General features: G+C 36.1%; 1 protein-coding gene across 1 annotated transcript in view; it reads left to right on the top strand.

Moving 5' to 3' along the window:
* The window catches only part of LOC150090288 (F-box/LRR-repeat protein 5-like), a 204,433-nt gene that overhangs the window by 91,792 nt on the left and 97,474 nt on the right, over positions 1-15,167 (top strand). The window contains exons 6-7 of the mRNA XM_090369064.1: positions 2,987-3,255; positions 11,030-11,112. Of these exons, the coding sequence (XP_090225190.1) occupies positions 2,987-3,255; positions 11,030-11,112 (352 nt within the window). The remainder of the gene's footprint in view (positions 1-2,986; positions 3,256-11,029; positions 11,113-15,167) is intronic.

The raw sequence follows: 15,167 nt of genomic DNA on the forward strand, positions 1-15,167 counted from the left end.
TTCAGTATACTATAACTGTGTACTAGTTCGAGTCCACAGCGGTAGTATTAGTATTGATAGTGGCAATTGATGTAAAGAAGCAAGTTTGTGCAGCATCAACCAATAAAATAATAAACTACTCATCTCATCTATCCATCCCCTCTAATAATTTATCTAATTCTACCCTAAATTTATTAAAACTGTTGACTTCCACAGTACCAAATGAAAGTTTGTCCCAATGATCAACTGTCCTTTGACGGAAGCAAATTTTTTCATATGTATCTTAATTTCATCCTTTTTCAATTTAAGTTTATACCCCTTGTGTGGTCTGAGTTAGAATGCCATCAACCTTTAAATTCTTAAACATTTCACTCAGGCCTCCTCACAAATGCTTAGTTTCCAAGTTCCGCAATTTGCAGAACTGAAGTCTTTCTTGGTAAGAGTCCCTTTGGTATCCTTGACTATTTCTTGTTGCTATTATCTGCACCCATTCCAGCAAATCCACATCTTTCGTAAAATGAGGCTTCCAGACCTGTATGCAGTAGTACTCAAGATGCGACCTAGCCATTTCCTTATACAATGGGATAATCATTTCCTTGTCCCTGCTTGCAACATTCTACTATGTAATTGACAGAACCCCATGAGATGTCCTAGTAGCCTGTCTGCACTGCTCAAAGAACTTCTTGTCAGATTGTACAATTATCCCTAGGTATTTTTTTTTCTCCATCACCTTGAGTGTGGTGATATCCAATTGGTAAGTTATTCTGGCTTTACTGCTGTCCATATGTAGTACCTTGCATTTATCAATGTTAAATCTCAATTGGTATCTCCTGTCCATTTTTCTCAGTCCTTTTGCTGCAGTATACCTTGATTCCTATCAATAACCACCCTGCCAACCTTTGTATCATCTGCAGACTTAAACAATAAGTTTGATATTCCTTCTTCAGGATTTTTAATAAATATTGCAAACAGTAAGGGCCATCATTGAACCGTGATGGGCTCCACTAATCACATTAGTCCAAGACTACTGTTAGACTTGGTTATTTTAGAGACTGCAAGTATTAGTATTAAAATGTCAGAATGGTTTAAAGAAACAAAGTCTGTATATCATTTGCCATCAAAAAATAATATTTAAAATAAATATAATTGAAATATCTAGAAAAAATTAATAAATAAATAAAAAATAAAATTAAAATACTTCCCAAGTTTTATATTTTATCTGCTCTCTTACTTCCCAAGGTTAGGCAATAACTTTTCAAATTGTTGATTTTGCTCTGACATAAGGCGAGGTTTTTTTTTTTTTTTTTTTTTTTTTTTTTACAGCCAATCTATAGTTATCTTTTCCTTAAATATTCTCAACCCTTTTAGGGTCATAAACACCCTTAAACAGAACCTGAAACAGATTACTTGTTTCCAGACAAAACTAATAGTTCTTTGCTTCGGAGCTGGTCTTTTTTGATCTCCTTTGTATCCATTCAAGCAAGTTGATATCTTTCTTAAAATGAGTCTTGAGGCATGTGTATGGTATTCAAGGTCCTCTGTAGTAGTATCATGGTTTCACCACTTGTCACTCATTTGGAGAGGTCTGCATTTGAGTTCCATCTGGAAGAATTTCTAAAGGATTTCCTATCAGAGTTGTAATTAGCCAATTGCAAGCAGAGCAAGTAGTGATTTTCCCTATAACTTATTCCTGTGTTTTTTTTTTTTTTTTTTTTATTTTAATGACATTATAATGGCATTATATGGTCTAAGTTTCTGATGCACCTAAAAGTCATCAACAATAACAATATTCAACATTATGTAAATTTAAAAAAATTTTAATTGTAACAGTCCCACTAAGAACAATCTCCAGGATGACTGTAATGTATAGTTTTAGTAAATTTAATATTTATCTAGGTAACATTATAAATTTCCCAACTTTATTAATTTTTCGAACATAACTATTGTAGAGTGTATTAATGATGAAATTTATAGATCTGAAATGTTAAGCACTTCTCTTTGTGAAATATCAAAATTAATTTATTGCCAACTGTTAACTAGCTTACATTAACTAGAATTTTTAATTTATTTAATTAATTGAATTTTTTCTTTTTCTGTGATTAATAGAAGTGAAAAGCAAATAACCAGTTATATTGTTACCAATTAATTACTAATTGATTAAGTAATAATGTATAAAAGTAACTGTTTTCACTTCACTGCATATACTTTATAATCAACACACAATGATATGTAACTTGTATTTCACTCTGTGATATGAGGACTTAAACAAATAACAACATGTACCTCAAATCTTAGTTTTCTGTCAACACTTTCATAATGCCCTTTACTTATTTATTCTTGGATTTTAGTAATATAACACTTATTTCACACTTCTGCTCTGGTTGATATAATAAGCAAATAGTAATAAATCATGATTTATATATTTGGTAAACTAATAACAAAAAATGAGCTTTTCAAACAGCATCGACTTTCGTGCACAAAAGGAGAGTGAGAACATTTCATTTCTTGCACATTCATTCCAGCACACAATATATGGTGTATGGATAGCCTGTGTGATATCTATGAAAAAAAAAAAAAAAAAAAAAGACAACTACCAGATTTCTATTTCTTTAATTTTAAAGAAATTTGTAATGGCTTGACATTCTTTCTAAAAAAACTCACCTATAAAATTTCATGAAAATATGTTCACTGGGAATTAAGTTATTATATTGTGAATATATGGGCATGCAGACAGATGGATGTGCATGTTGAAGACAATAAGCACTTACACATTATATGTGAACATGCCTGAAAATAGGTATGTATGCTAGAAAATTATTTTATTGGTTGTGTTTTGAAAACAACTGCCAAAATAACAACAAAATAAATTATATTTTTATTTCATCACATTTTATTGAATCTTTTGTATTAAAGTTCAAATTAAAAGTAAAACAGGGAATTACTCTTTGAAAATAACTATTTTTTAAATTTTTTAACTGTATTTTAAAATATAATTTAATTTGTCTAGGAATTTGGGAAATACATGGCATGAGTTTTCTGGAGCCCTTACCAGCAGGATGTTGTAAAGAAGGTGTACAGTTCTTTTGTGATGAAGATGCAGACATTGATGAATCCAGTGATAGTGGTTGTGATGAAAGTGATAGCTGTGATGGAATCAAAGTAATGAAGCGTGAAAATCAAGTGTTAAGTGCAATGGTAAAATATCTTCTTCCTCGAGTAGGTGCTGGTGTCCAAAAGATTGTGTTGACAAATTGCAGAGGACTAAATACTAGTTTGGTAAATGATTTATTGTTCTTTTATTATAAGTATGGTAAGCTATTCAATAAGTTAAAAAAGGAAGTTTTTATTCTTCTTCTCTTAAAATTGTCAAGGCCATGCTTTTTACCTGTAACAGAGCGCTACGTATTTATTGAATTCGTAGAGAGACATTATTTCTGAATGAATTAAAACTATTCTGGAAACATGCCTTTTCTGCTGTTGTATCAAGGTGTCAACATTGTTAGCCTGTTCACTGTTGATATGCCAAGAGGATAGCATCATAATAACTCATATTAGCTAGAAATTTTCAATACTACAAATTGAAAACCCATTATTTGTCACACATTTTCTCTAACGTTTTGGTATTTTGTCATATATCTAACTTCTCATATGGGAGTGGATTTATGGGACACCCTATATATTGTGCAAAAAAAGCTTATGACTATACATATTGTAAATCAGCACTGCTTTTTTTTATATTAAGTAATTATGTTTGTTAAACTGTTTATATTAATGTAAAGAAATAAAAGTGTTTATAGCGTTACATTAATCTCCACCCCACATTATCTTAAAACCATATTTTGTTATTAACCTATCTTATAAAAACCTATCTGTTTAAATTCTGCTCTTATTTGAAACCCAGGGTTCAGTGTTGGGTCCATTGTTGTTTTCTGTATTTATAATTGATGTTGATTATGGCATATCAGGCTTAAGTCCAAGTTTGCTGACGATATGAAGGTTGGCAGGGTTGTTAATGACACTAAGGACAGTACACTGCTGCAACAGGATCTAGAAAAGTTGAGCAGATGGGCTGAGAGGTGGAAAATGAAGTTTAACATTGACAAATGTAAAGTACTACATATGGGAAGCAGTAATCCCAGAGTATTAATATTATTATTATTAGCTATATGGTTCAAGGAAGCCTGAAGCTTATGCTGCACCAGCCAAAAAAAAAAAAAATTCCCAAGTTACTCTGACAGAGAGAGAGTCAAAAGTAGAGGGGAATCACCAAGAAAGAGAAGAATGATGATATCCAGCTCAGGACCCTGGGTGTGCCAAGCCCATACTCACCAGATGTTATCCCCTGGGGTTAAGTAACGTATAAACTCTGTGGTACCACACTGACAGTGGTAGAGAATGAAAAGGACCTAGGGGTAATTGTGCAGGCAGATATGAAGTTTTCTGGGCAGTGCAGATGGTCTGCAAGAATAGCTCATGGTGTCCTGTCAGTGATATACAGGAATTTTTCTAGCAGGGATAAGGAGGTAATTATCCCCTTGTATAAAGCAGTGGTCAGGCCACACCTTGAGTACTGTATACAGGTCTGGAGGCCTCATTTTAAGAAGGATGTAGAGCTGTTGGAACGAGTACAGAGAAGGGCAACAAGATTAGTGAATGGAACAAAGGGTTGCTCTTATGAAGAAAGGCTTAAGTATTGCAAATTACAATGTCTGGAGACTTAGGCACCTGCGAGGTGATCTGATTGAGGTGTATAAAGCCTTGAATGGTTTGAGCATACTCAATGCAGATGGAATTCTTCCTCTTGCTCAGAATAATCGCCTGAGAGGGCATAAATTGAAATTGAGGAAAGATGGTTGTAGGATAGATGTGCGGAAGTTTGCCTTTAGCCAGTGGGTGGTTGATTGCTGGAACAAACTTCCATCTGTCATTGTAGAAGTTGTTAGCTTAAATAGATTCAAGGCAAAACTTGACAAACATTTGGAGCGAGTGGATGGGTGAAATATTGGGGCGGGGGTTTGTTTTTTTTGGCTGGTGCTATATAAGCTTGCTTTCTTTCATCATGTGCCTATGCTAATGATACATTGAAGCTATTTTAAGTTTCAGTACTTTTCATTACTTTGGAACTTTCCCATGCCATCTTTTACTACTCTCTTTACTGGACAGTTCTATATTCATCCAGCTCACCATCCTACTCATGCTGTATTTTCTAAATGTGTTCACACTCCTGCTCTCTGTCCATTTGATAGAGACCATATAGCACCCTAAACTTTGGCACCTCCGTAGCCAGTTGGGCAGGAGCAACAGTGCGTAGCACGTGCTTCTTGATTAAACCGGGGTTCGAGCCCGTGACCACCAAATACGGAGGATGTGGAAAGGTCAGGGAATGACCACCGCATATTCCCAGAGCAATATGGCTTTAGTTGCTAATGCTCCTAAAAACCAAATATCAACAACCCTAAACTTAGATTTAGTGTATTACAGAACTTATCGAATGATGCAGTATTCTGTCAAATACACATAATGTGATATGACTCTAGCTATATTTTTGAATTCTTGCTGAATTCTGTTTTCAAGCTGCTATTTTGAGCCTGTAAACCACCATAGCACCTAATTCAGTCTCTATGTAGATTTTGTAGTTAAGTATCATTATGTTCTGTAACCACAATTCTGTCTTGAAGATAGGATTCAGCAAGAATTTTGAAACTTAGGCAGTCATTATTATGTGCTTGCTAATAGATTATATGATTAGATTAGTTATGCAATGAATTAAATTTTCACAAATGAACTTAAGTATTTTCTCTACATAAACTACAGGGTATCCACAAACCTGAAACGACTTTCAGGTGATAGAGGATATCTTTAAGTTTTTATTCACCAACTGGAAAATGTGCATGCTGCACTAGATGGCAGTGCATAATCACAAAACTGTAATCATGGTGGAATTTACCAACAAAATTCTATCCTCGTGGTTTTGTCGTTAATCATCAGCTTCTGTATGAGCTAGGGCTTACAATACCGGTCAAAATCTTAATACCGGTATTTCGATATTTTTAATTTATGAAACCGAGATACTGGTATTCCAAAAACAAATGTTTTTCTCAATAAATTTTGATGACAATTAAGTGCAATAAAGTAAGGAAACAAAACAAGTACAGTCAGTCCTCGTATAACACGTGTTTACACTACACGAATTCAAACATACACGATTTATAAATAGGGGAACGATATCAATATAACATGAACCGAATTCGCTTATGCACGATTAGCCTTTGTGTTTACAAGAAATGGCAGTCGGAGCAGAATCACCTCAACTAAACGCAACACGATAGGAATGAAGGGAAGATTCTGAAAATGTATTTGTTTTTTATATCAGTGAAGGAGAAATGTGCTTTAGTAAAATGTGAGCTAGTCAGGTAGAGTTGTCTTTGCCTTTATGGTGTTGTTTTATTCAGTTGCTACACGCACACAGCTTTGTTTGTGTGTATCAAGCGTGCCTTCTCATTTTGTAATTGTACTTTATTCCCTAAAAATGAGTGAAATACTTAAAAGGTGTGAAAAGGAAGCGTCCTGGTGAAGACACTACAGATTCAGAGAGAAAAAGAAAAGCAATATTGATAAACAGAGGCAGACTGGGTCAAAAATTCTTACCTGGGAAAATTTGTAGCGGCCTCATACTAGCATTTATGGCCAAAATCACACGCCTTCGTAGACAGGTGGGAAGGAGCAGCAGTGCGTAGCACACGCTTCTTGATTAGACCGGGGTTCGAGCCCGTCACCACCAAATACGGAGGATGCGGAAAGGTCAGAGAATGACCACCGCATATCCCGGAGCAATATGGCCTTAGTTGCTAATGCTCCTAAAAACCAAATAACAACAACAACAACATGGCCAAAATCACACCGGCCTCTGACCCACCGTGGTTTCCCTGGTAAGGCTTATGGCTAGTCCGCCTCTGTCGATAGAGAAAAAATAAGAAATTGTGAAACGCTTTGAGAGAAATGAAAGACCATGTGATATTGTACGTGCTACAGGCCTAAATGAGGCAACGCCAAGAATTACAAAGAATGCAGAGAAAATAAAAACAACTTTCATAGCAGGAACAACTCAAATTGTAATTAACAATCCATTAGATTAAGACACAAAGAATTGGAAGAGATGGAATGGCTGTCATCTGTTTGGATAGAAAATCAAACAAAAAAACAAGTTTGCTTACAATAGAAGCAAAAGCATTAGCAATATTTTATTACGTAATAATCGTAATAAAATACTTACGTATTTTCTTATGACTATTTATTGTGTTTGGTAATGTTTTCGTTGCCGACCGGGCTAGCCGGGTGGGTAAAGGGCCTGCCTGGCAACCCAAAGGTCGCGGGTTCAAATCCCACCTCAGGCTTGGATCAAAGTACTGCAAAAATCTTGGGAGGTGCATTATGGCCACAGAAGCCGATGTGCCAACAACTACCAAAAAAAAAAAAAGTTTTCATTACAAATGTGTGTGTTCAGTCTTGGGTGGTCGGCACCTAACCCTATTTTTCCATAGGGCCTGTTGTTTATGTTGCACGATTTTGCATTGCACGAGGGTTTCTAGGAACACATTGATCGTGCTATACGAGGACTGACTGTACCGTAATTACTTGAATTCATGTTTTAAATAACCTTTTATTGCAATAATAAATATTCTGAAAAAAAAATCATTAAAATACAGTTATTCTAAAAAGAAAAAAACACATTGTTACTGCAAAGTTTAGTTATGTTTAAGCATCCACGCTACCTGTCCGAATAAAGTGAGCTCTTAAGAAACATAAGCAATCAATAGTATGATCGTTTAAAATAGATCTAATTTTGGTACATACAGTATTTGATTAGCAGCAGAAAACGCCCTTTCGGATTCTATTCTGGTACTATTGTACTGAGATAATCATGGACGATCTCAGTCCATATTTTCTAGGCTTTGAACTTTTTTAGCAAAAATAGTTAAAAGCATTTCATTAATTTCCGACTCAAGTTCATCTTTTAAAATCTCATTGGAGTCAGGCAATTTCTTATTTTGGAAAGAATTTGCGGAACACTAATGTTCTGTTCCATGGTTGAATTATGTTCATCATTTTCAAGGAGAAAGACGTTTTATTAAGCGAAGTATAATTTTCACTATAGTATCTTTACTGAGTCTGGGAGAGAGCAAAGTGTGCAGTTAAGGAATTCTTCACATATATAATTGCAAAGAATAGAAGGACAAATCAAATTGGATCCTTATGTAGTGGACGTGGGATAGTATTAGATAACATAGCTGAAGTTGCAGATGAACTCAACAGTTTGCATCGATATTTACATTTACATAAAAAAAAAATTTGTGTCAATGAGTACTATGGAAGTGAAGTTGAAAAAAATATAATTAATGATGTTGAAATTTCAAATGATTATTTAATGAGAACTTTCGCACCTACAGGCGAGTAAGGATCCTGTGGTTGATGGCATATAACCTATAATCTTAAAGGAGGTGGCAAGTGAGTGCATTTAACCATTAAGGCTAGTTATGAGAGCATCACTGGACAGGAGAGATTCCGTTGGATTGGTGTAAATTGGAACATAAAGGTGGTTCTACGAGTGTAACAGGAAATTACCGACCAGTCAGTCTAACTTCAGTAGTGGGGAAAATCATGGAGAAATGATCAAGCGTGGAATTCAGGATCATTTAGATGGAAATGGAATTTTGTAGGATACACAGCATGGTTTTGTAAAGGGAAAATCATGTTTAACAAATCTAGTTAGCCATTTTGACAGGTCACTCGTGAGCTGGATTTAGGAAATAATTTCGACATGTTTATTTCGATTTCAGCAAAGCATTTGACTCAGTCTCACATGAGTGGTTACTTTATAAGTTGGAGCAGGCTGGAATCATAGGGAAAATCCTTAGATGGATAGCATGATAGCTTGAGGGCACCAGGCAGAGGGTTGTCATAAATGGTTATTCCTCAGATTGGCTTAATGTAAGTAGTGGGGTTCCCCAAGGATCAGTATTGGGACCACTGTTGTTTTTGATTTTTATTATTTATTGATTGGTGGACCCCAGGGTTTCCCCCCATTAGCCGCAGTTTAACATCATGTGGAGAGAGAAGAGTAACTACACAAAATTACCTACAGAAAGTAGTGAAAAATCACAGTTGGATTTTTCAGAAGGAGAAGACAGTAGAAATTAAGCAAGATAAAAGATAGTGGAGAGTGGAAAATGGTGTTGCCTGCCACACCCAGCATGGTTATCATTATACATCTAAATTACAAGGAGAAGTCTTAACTAATAATAATGTTGTTTTTGATTATCTTAAATGATATCTATGGAGGGCGTGAGGTCTAAACTTGCAGATGATGTAAAGATCAGTAGAGTAGTTAATGATCGTCACCAAGCAGAGCTTATTCAGAGTGACCTAGATAGACTTCCAGGATGGTCAGAAAAGTGGCAGCTATACTTTAATTCAGCAAAACTTAAAGTCTTACACCGGGGGAACAGCAACCCCAAAATAACTTATACACTTGGTGGAGTTGAACTAAAGTCAGTAGTGGAGGAACGGGACTTGGGAGTTACAATACGGTCAGACATGAAGTTGTCCAAGAATTGTGGACAGGTTGCAGTGTTGCATGGTGTCCTATCGATGATTTATCGAACATTTGCTAGTAGAGATAACAATGTGATAATCACATAAAGGCGATTTTATAACCTTTATGTGATTAAATTAAAAATAATTATTTTTTAAAATTAGTACCGAAAAACTGGTATTTTTGTATCAATACCGGTATTTCAATACTGGCAAAAAAATGACTGGGATCCTGGTATTGTAAGCCCTAGTATGAGCTGTAACTGTCATTTTATTTTCAAGGTGTAACATAACAGGTTACACACCTTCCATGGCTTTGCATAAACTTCTCCATGCGAGTTCCACTGCACCCTCACTGACTTTTGTTTGGCCACTACCACAGCTGGGATAATTGCATAAACAGGCATCCTTTATGAATTTTTCATACCATTTTGATTATCTTAAATGATATCTATGGAGGGCGTGAGGTCTAAACTTGCAGAACTGTAAGTCTTCTTCGTGGCTTCTTTTTAAACTGTGTTTGAAATTTTTGAATAACAGTGGTGGCAGACTACAGCTCATTGAACCAAAATATACACCGTACATTCTTCTTCTTGTTGGTAAATTCCACTATGATTACAGTTTTGCTGCCATAATTTCAAAACTGTAGAGCTAATATAGTTGAAAAAGGCCATTGTAGACACCCTGTATATTACAAGCATTCCACAATGTCCTTTTCCAATTATAATTTCTTGGGTTCTGTTTCTTTTTTTACAATATCTTGGGTTCTCATTCTTGCATTCCTCGCTTTTCTTCCCCTTCTGCAGACTGATTTGTAATTGCATCATGGTATTTAAGATGATCTCAAGATGATCTGATTTGAGGTGTTTAAGGCTTTGAATGGCTTGAGCAAACTCAATGATGATGATAATGAGAGCTTCCTCCTGCTCAGAAATTACTAAAGATAAATGCTGAGAAGGGAATTCCAAGTTATTTCACAGTTTTATGCTTGTTCTTCTAATTTTCAAGTCCCTAGAAATTGCCCTTTTATTTTATTTTGTGTTTTTGTTTGAGCAATATCAGGGTTAACAATGTAAAAGGGAAGGTGTTCATTTCAATTTAACTGGGTTTTATTACTAGTAATTACCGAATTATGACTTCATAAAGTCAAAAGTTAACCAATATTTCCATCTAAACGAAGTGTAGCCATATAAACCATATCCTCTTGTTCAGCAACCTGCTACTGATTTCAAGTCATCCAATGTTGAGTTGAGGTTTTACTGTATTTCTAATAATAATTGAATATGAAGTCAGTTGTTTGCTTTCTCATTATTTTAGAACTTATAGCATTCAGGTTATTTTCATAACCTGAATGCTATAAAGAAATAAAGAAAAATTTCTATTCAGAAATTTATTTTTTAAAGAAATTGTTGTAATCTATTATGATTGTACATTTTTCTCTCTTTCTTTTTAATTTCAGTTGCATTCTTTTCTTTTGCTCTGTCCAAATATAGTGCACTTAGATGTGTCCTATACTAACATAAATGATGCTGCTTTTAAAGGGTAAGTAATTATTTGAATATATTTATTGAAACTTGTAATCTTAAATTGAAATTAAGAAGTAGAGTGACTAGATGCTGATGATTACAGCTAGGACAAAAAAGATGTTTAAAAACCAGAGTAATAAAAAAAAGAGTATGAGAGCATTTCCATGTTTAGGTAATACAGCCACTCCCTGACTTACATAAGGGTTGCATTCCGAGGAACTCTACGTAAGTCAAATTTTTCATGTCGGAATTTCCCTAAATGCTTACGCAGCACTCATAACTATGTGCACTGAATTTGATTGAAGCAAAAAAAGAAGTGTTCGACGAACATGTAAATAGAATTATTTATTCAATTTTTTTTTATCTCATTTGTAGTGCAGAAAATTACAAAAATTTCAAAATTATAAAATTACAAAAAGAGAAAGGAGGCAGACATAACATCAGCAAGTTTTACCTTTCGAGCATCGTTGCCAGAATTAACTCTCCAGCTGATAAGCACACTGCTGCAGAAGTTCAGATTTAGAAGGGGTTTTTCTAATACATCACAAAATTTCTCTGCAGCCCCAGAATCGACACGGGCGACTTCAATGGATCCTTTAATGTTTTGGAAATCAGCGCGATGCTTGAACCTATTAAACCATCCGTTGCTTGCCACAAACTTGGCTTGGGGTTCGCTGCACTTATCCTTAATGTGTTCATAAATACTTCTTGCTTTTGCTTGAATGGTCATTAGACTCAGGGGCACTCCCTTCTGAATCTGATTTTCTATCCATATTATTAATAGCTTTTCCGTCTTCAATATAGCATCTGAACACTGTTTTGATTCACTGTTGAAGCAGCTACACCTAATTCCTGTGCAATAGATGACAAACTTTGTCCTACTTCATACTTCTTAATCATTTTCATCTTCATTTCTAAATCAATTTTGTTTCGTTTCTTAGCACAGCCACCACTTGCACTTTCCGTTGGTTGCTTTCCCTTCACCATTGTAATAATTAAATAGGAATGAAGAGAAGATTCTGAAAATTTATTTATGTTTTTTATATAATTGAAGATTTCAGTGAAGGGGAAACACATTTCACCATAATAACGTAAAATCCCACACAATTCCAGTTATTGGGATTATCACAAATGCAATAAGATCGAGTTTCCACAGCAGTTATCTGCAGAATTTATAATTAGATACACTAACAGAAAAGCCCTACCAGTGTACTGTTGTGGGATTTACTTAAAGATGTAACTACCATCAGGGGTAAAGGGAAGGGTTTTTGCTTCTGAAAGACCACTAACTATAGTGGTCTCAGAGATTTTTTAAGTTCTATACAGTGGGACCTACTAATGATGTTACCAACAGCAAATTCTAAATAGGAAGCATTCAAGGAAGTAATTTTGGAAGCTACTAGTCTTTCTGTTCCAACTAAGAAATACTGTTCTAGGTTTAGGCCCACATGGATGTCGGTTGAACTAATGAGATTCGTGGCAGAGAAGAAAAATGCATGGAAAGCACATAAATTGTCAGGCGACACAGAAGCCTATGGTGAATATAAGCTAGCCTCTAATCAAGTCACAAAGGAGGTTAAGCAAGCGAAGGCAGATTATGAGAAATCTTTGGCAAAGGATGCAAAGACTTCTTTACTTATATAAACTCTAAAAGGAAGGGAATTAATCAGATTGGTCCACTTGATATCAGTGGTTTGACTGTAGATGATCATTCTCAGATAGTTGCCAAACTATATTAGTATTTTGCATCTGCATTCATATATGAGTTATTCAAGGAGGAGAGGGCCAGATGTTTACCAAACTCTAACAGGGAGTTAAATGATTTTGTTATTTTTTTTTTTTTTTAGGAGGATTAGCAACTAAGGCCATATTGCTCCGGAATATGCGGTGGTCATTCCCTGACCTTTCCACATCCTCCGTATTTGGTGGTAAGGGGCTCGAACCCCGATCTAATCAAGAAGCATGTGCTACACACTACTGCTCCTTCCCACCTGGCTACGGAGGCACCAAATGATTTTGTAATAACTGAGAGGAAAGCGGAGGAGAAATTGTTGAAGTTAAACATAAGAAAGGCACCTGGGATAGATGGAATCTGTCCAGTTATATTAAAGGTTTCAAAGAAAGTAAGCAAACCCTTAGCCATAATTATGAGAGCATCCTTGGACTCGGGGGAAGTCCCTATGGACTGGAGATGTGCAAATGTATACCAAATTCACAAAGGGGGATCGAAGGGTGACAAGAGTAATTACAGACCTGTTAGTTTGACTTCTGTTCCTGGAAAAATAATGGAGTCACTGGTTAAAGAAGCATTGCAGGATCATCTAGACAAGACAGCAGTAATAATTCAGACACAGCATGGGTTTGTTAAGGGGAAGTCTTGTCTGACCAATTTGATTGGATACTATGACGTGGTCACAAAGGAACTGGATGCAGAAAAATAATTTTGATATCATATACTTGGATTTCAGGAAAGCTTTTGATACTGTTGCACATTGAAAAGTACTCTACAAATTGGAGCAGTATGCCATTAAGTGCAAGTTGTAAACGGATAAAAGGATGGTTGAGTGGGAGAAGACAGAGAGTGGTAATCAATGGATTCTGCTCTAAGTGGACTAATGTTATTAGTGGTGTCCGTCAGTGTTCGAAGTTGAGCCCATTGTTGTTTTGTTTATTTATCAATAATATTTATGAAGGTATATCAAGCTTAATGTCAAAGTTTGCAGATGATACAAAGGTTGGCAGGGTTGTTAATAACAGTAATGACAGTATGCTGCTGCATCAAGATCTGGAAAAGTTGGGCAGATGGGCTGAGAAGTGGCAACTGAAGTTTAACATTGAAAAATGCAAAGTACTGCATATGGGTAGTAGGAACTCCAGAGAAATGTACAAACTGGGTAGTACTCAGGGTAGTGGAGAATGAAAGAAACCTGGGGGTAATTGTGCTGTTAGATATGAAGTTTAGCATTAGCATTAGCATTAGTAGAGGCATTTGATGCAAGAAAGCAAGCTTATGCAGCATCAGCCAAAAAAAAAAAAAAAAAAAAAACCCACTTCCACTTCACCCCTCTGTTCGTTCAAAATACCTGTCCAGCTGAGCCTTAAACTTATTTAGGCTATCAACCTCCACCACAAGGGATGGCAGTCTGTTCCACCAACCAACCACCCGCTGGCTAAAGGCAAATTTCCGCACGTCTATCCTACATCTGAACCTACATCAACCCCAGAGCAACGTATCAACTCTGTGGTACTACACTGACAGTGGTAGAGAATGAAAGGGACCTGGGGGTGGTGGTGCAGGCAGATATGAAGTTCTCTGAGCAGTGCAGACGAGCTGCAAGAGTAGCTCATGGTGTATTGTCAATGATATATAGGAATTTTTCTAGCAGGGATAAGGAGGTGATTATTCCCTTGTATAAGGCAATGGTCAGGCCACACCTAGAGTACTGTATACAGGCCTGGAGGCCTCATTTCAGGAAGGATGTAGAGCTGCTGGAACGAGTACAGAGAAGGGCAACAAGATTAGTGAATGGAACAAAGGGGTGCTCTTATGAAGAAAGGCTTAAGTTTTGCAAATTACAGTGTCTGGAAACTAGGCACCAGCGAGGTGATCTGATAGAGGTGTATAAAGCCTTGAATGGTTTGAGAATGCTCAATGCTGATGGGATTCTTCGTCTCGCTCAGAATAATCACCTGAGAGGGCATAAATTCAAATTGAGGAAAGACAGATGTAGGATAGACGTGCGAAAATTTGCCTTTAGCCAGCGGGTGGTTGGTTGGTGGAACAGCCTTCCATCCCTTGTCGTGGAAGTTGATAGCCTAAATAAGTTTAAGGCTCAGCTGGACAGATATTTTGAACGAACAGAGGGGGTGAAGTGGAAGTGGTTTTTTTTTTTTTTTTTTGGCTGATGCTGCATAAGCTTGCTTTCTTGCATCAAATGCCTCTACTAATGCTAATGCTAATGCTAATCTGTCTTTCCTCAATTTGAATTTATGCCCTCTCAGGTGATTTTTCTGAGCTAGAGGAAGAATCCCATCAGCATTGAGCATGCTTAAACCATTCAAGGCTTTATA

Source organism: Mastigoproctus giganteus, chromosome 2 (assembly GCF_048544385.1).
Source record: "Mastigoproctus giganteus isolate SK-2022 chromosome 2, ASM4854438v1, whole genome shotgun sequence".
NCBI lineage: Eukaryota > Metazoa > Arthropoda > Arachnida > Uropygi > Thelyphonidae > Mastigoproctus > Mastigoproctus giganteus.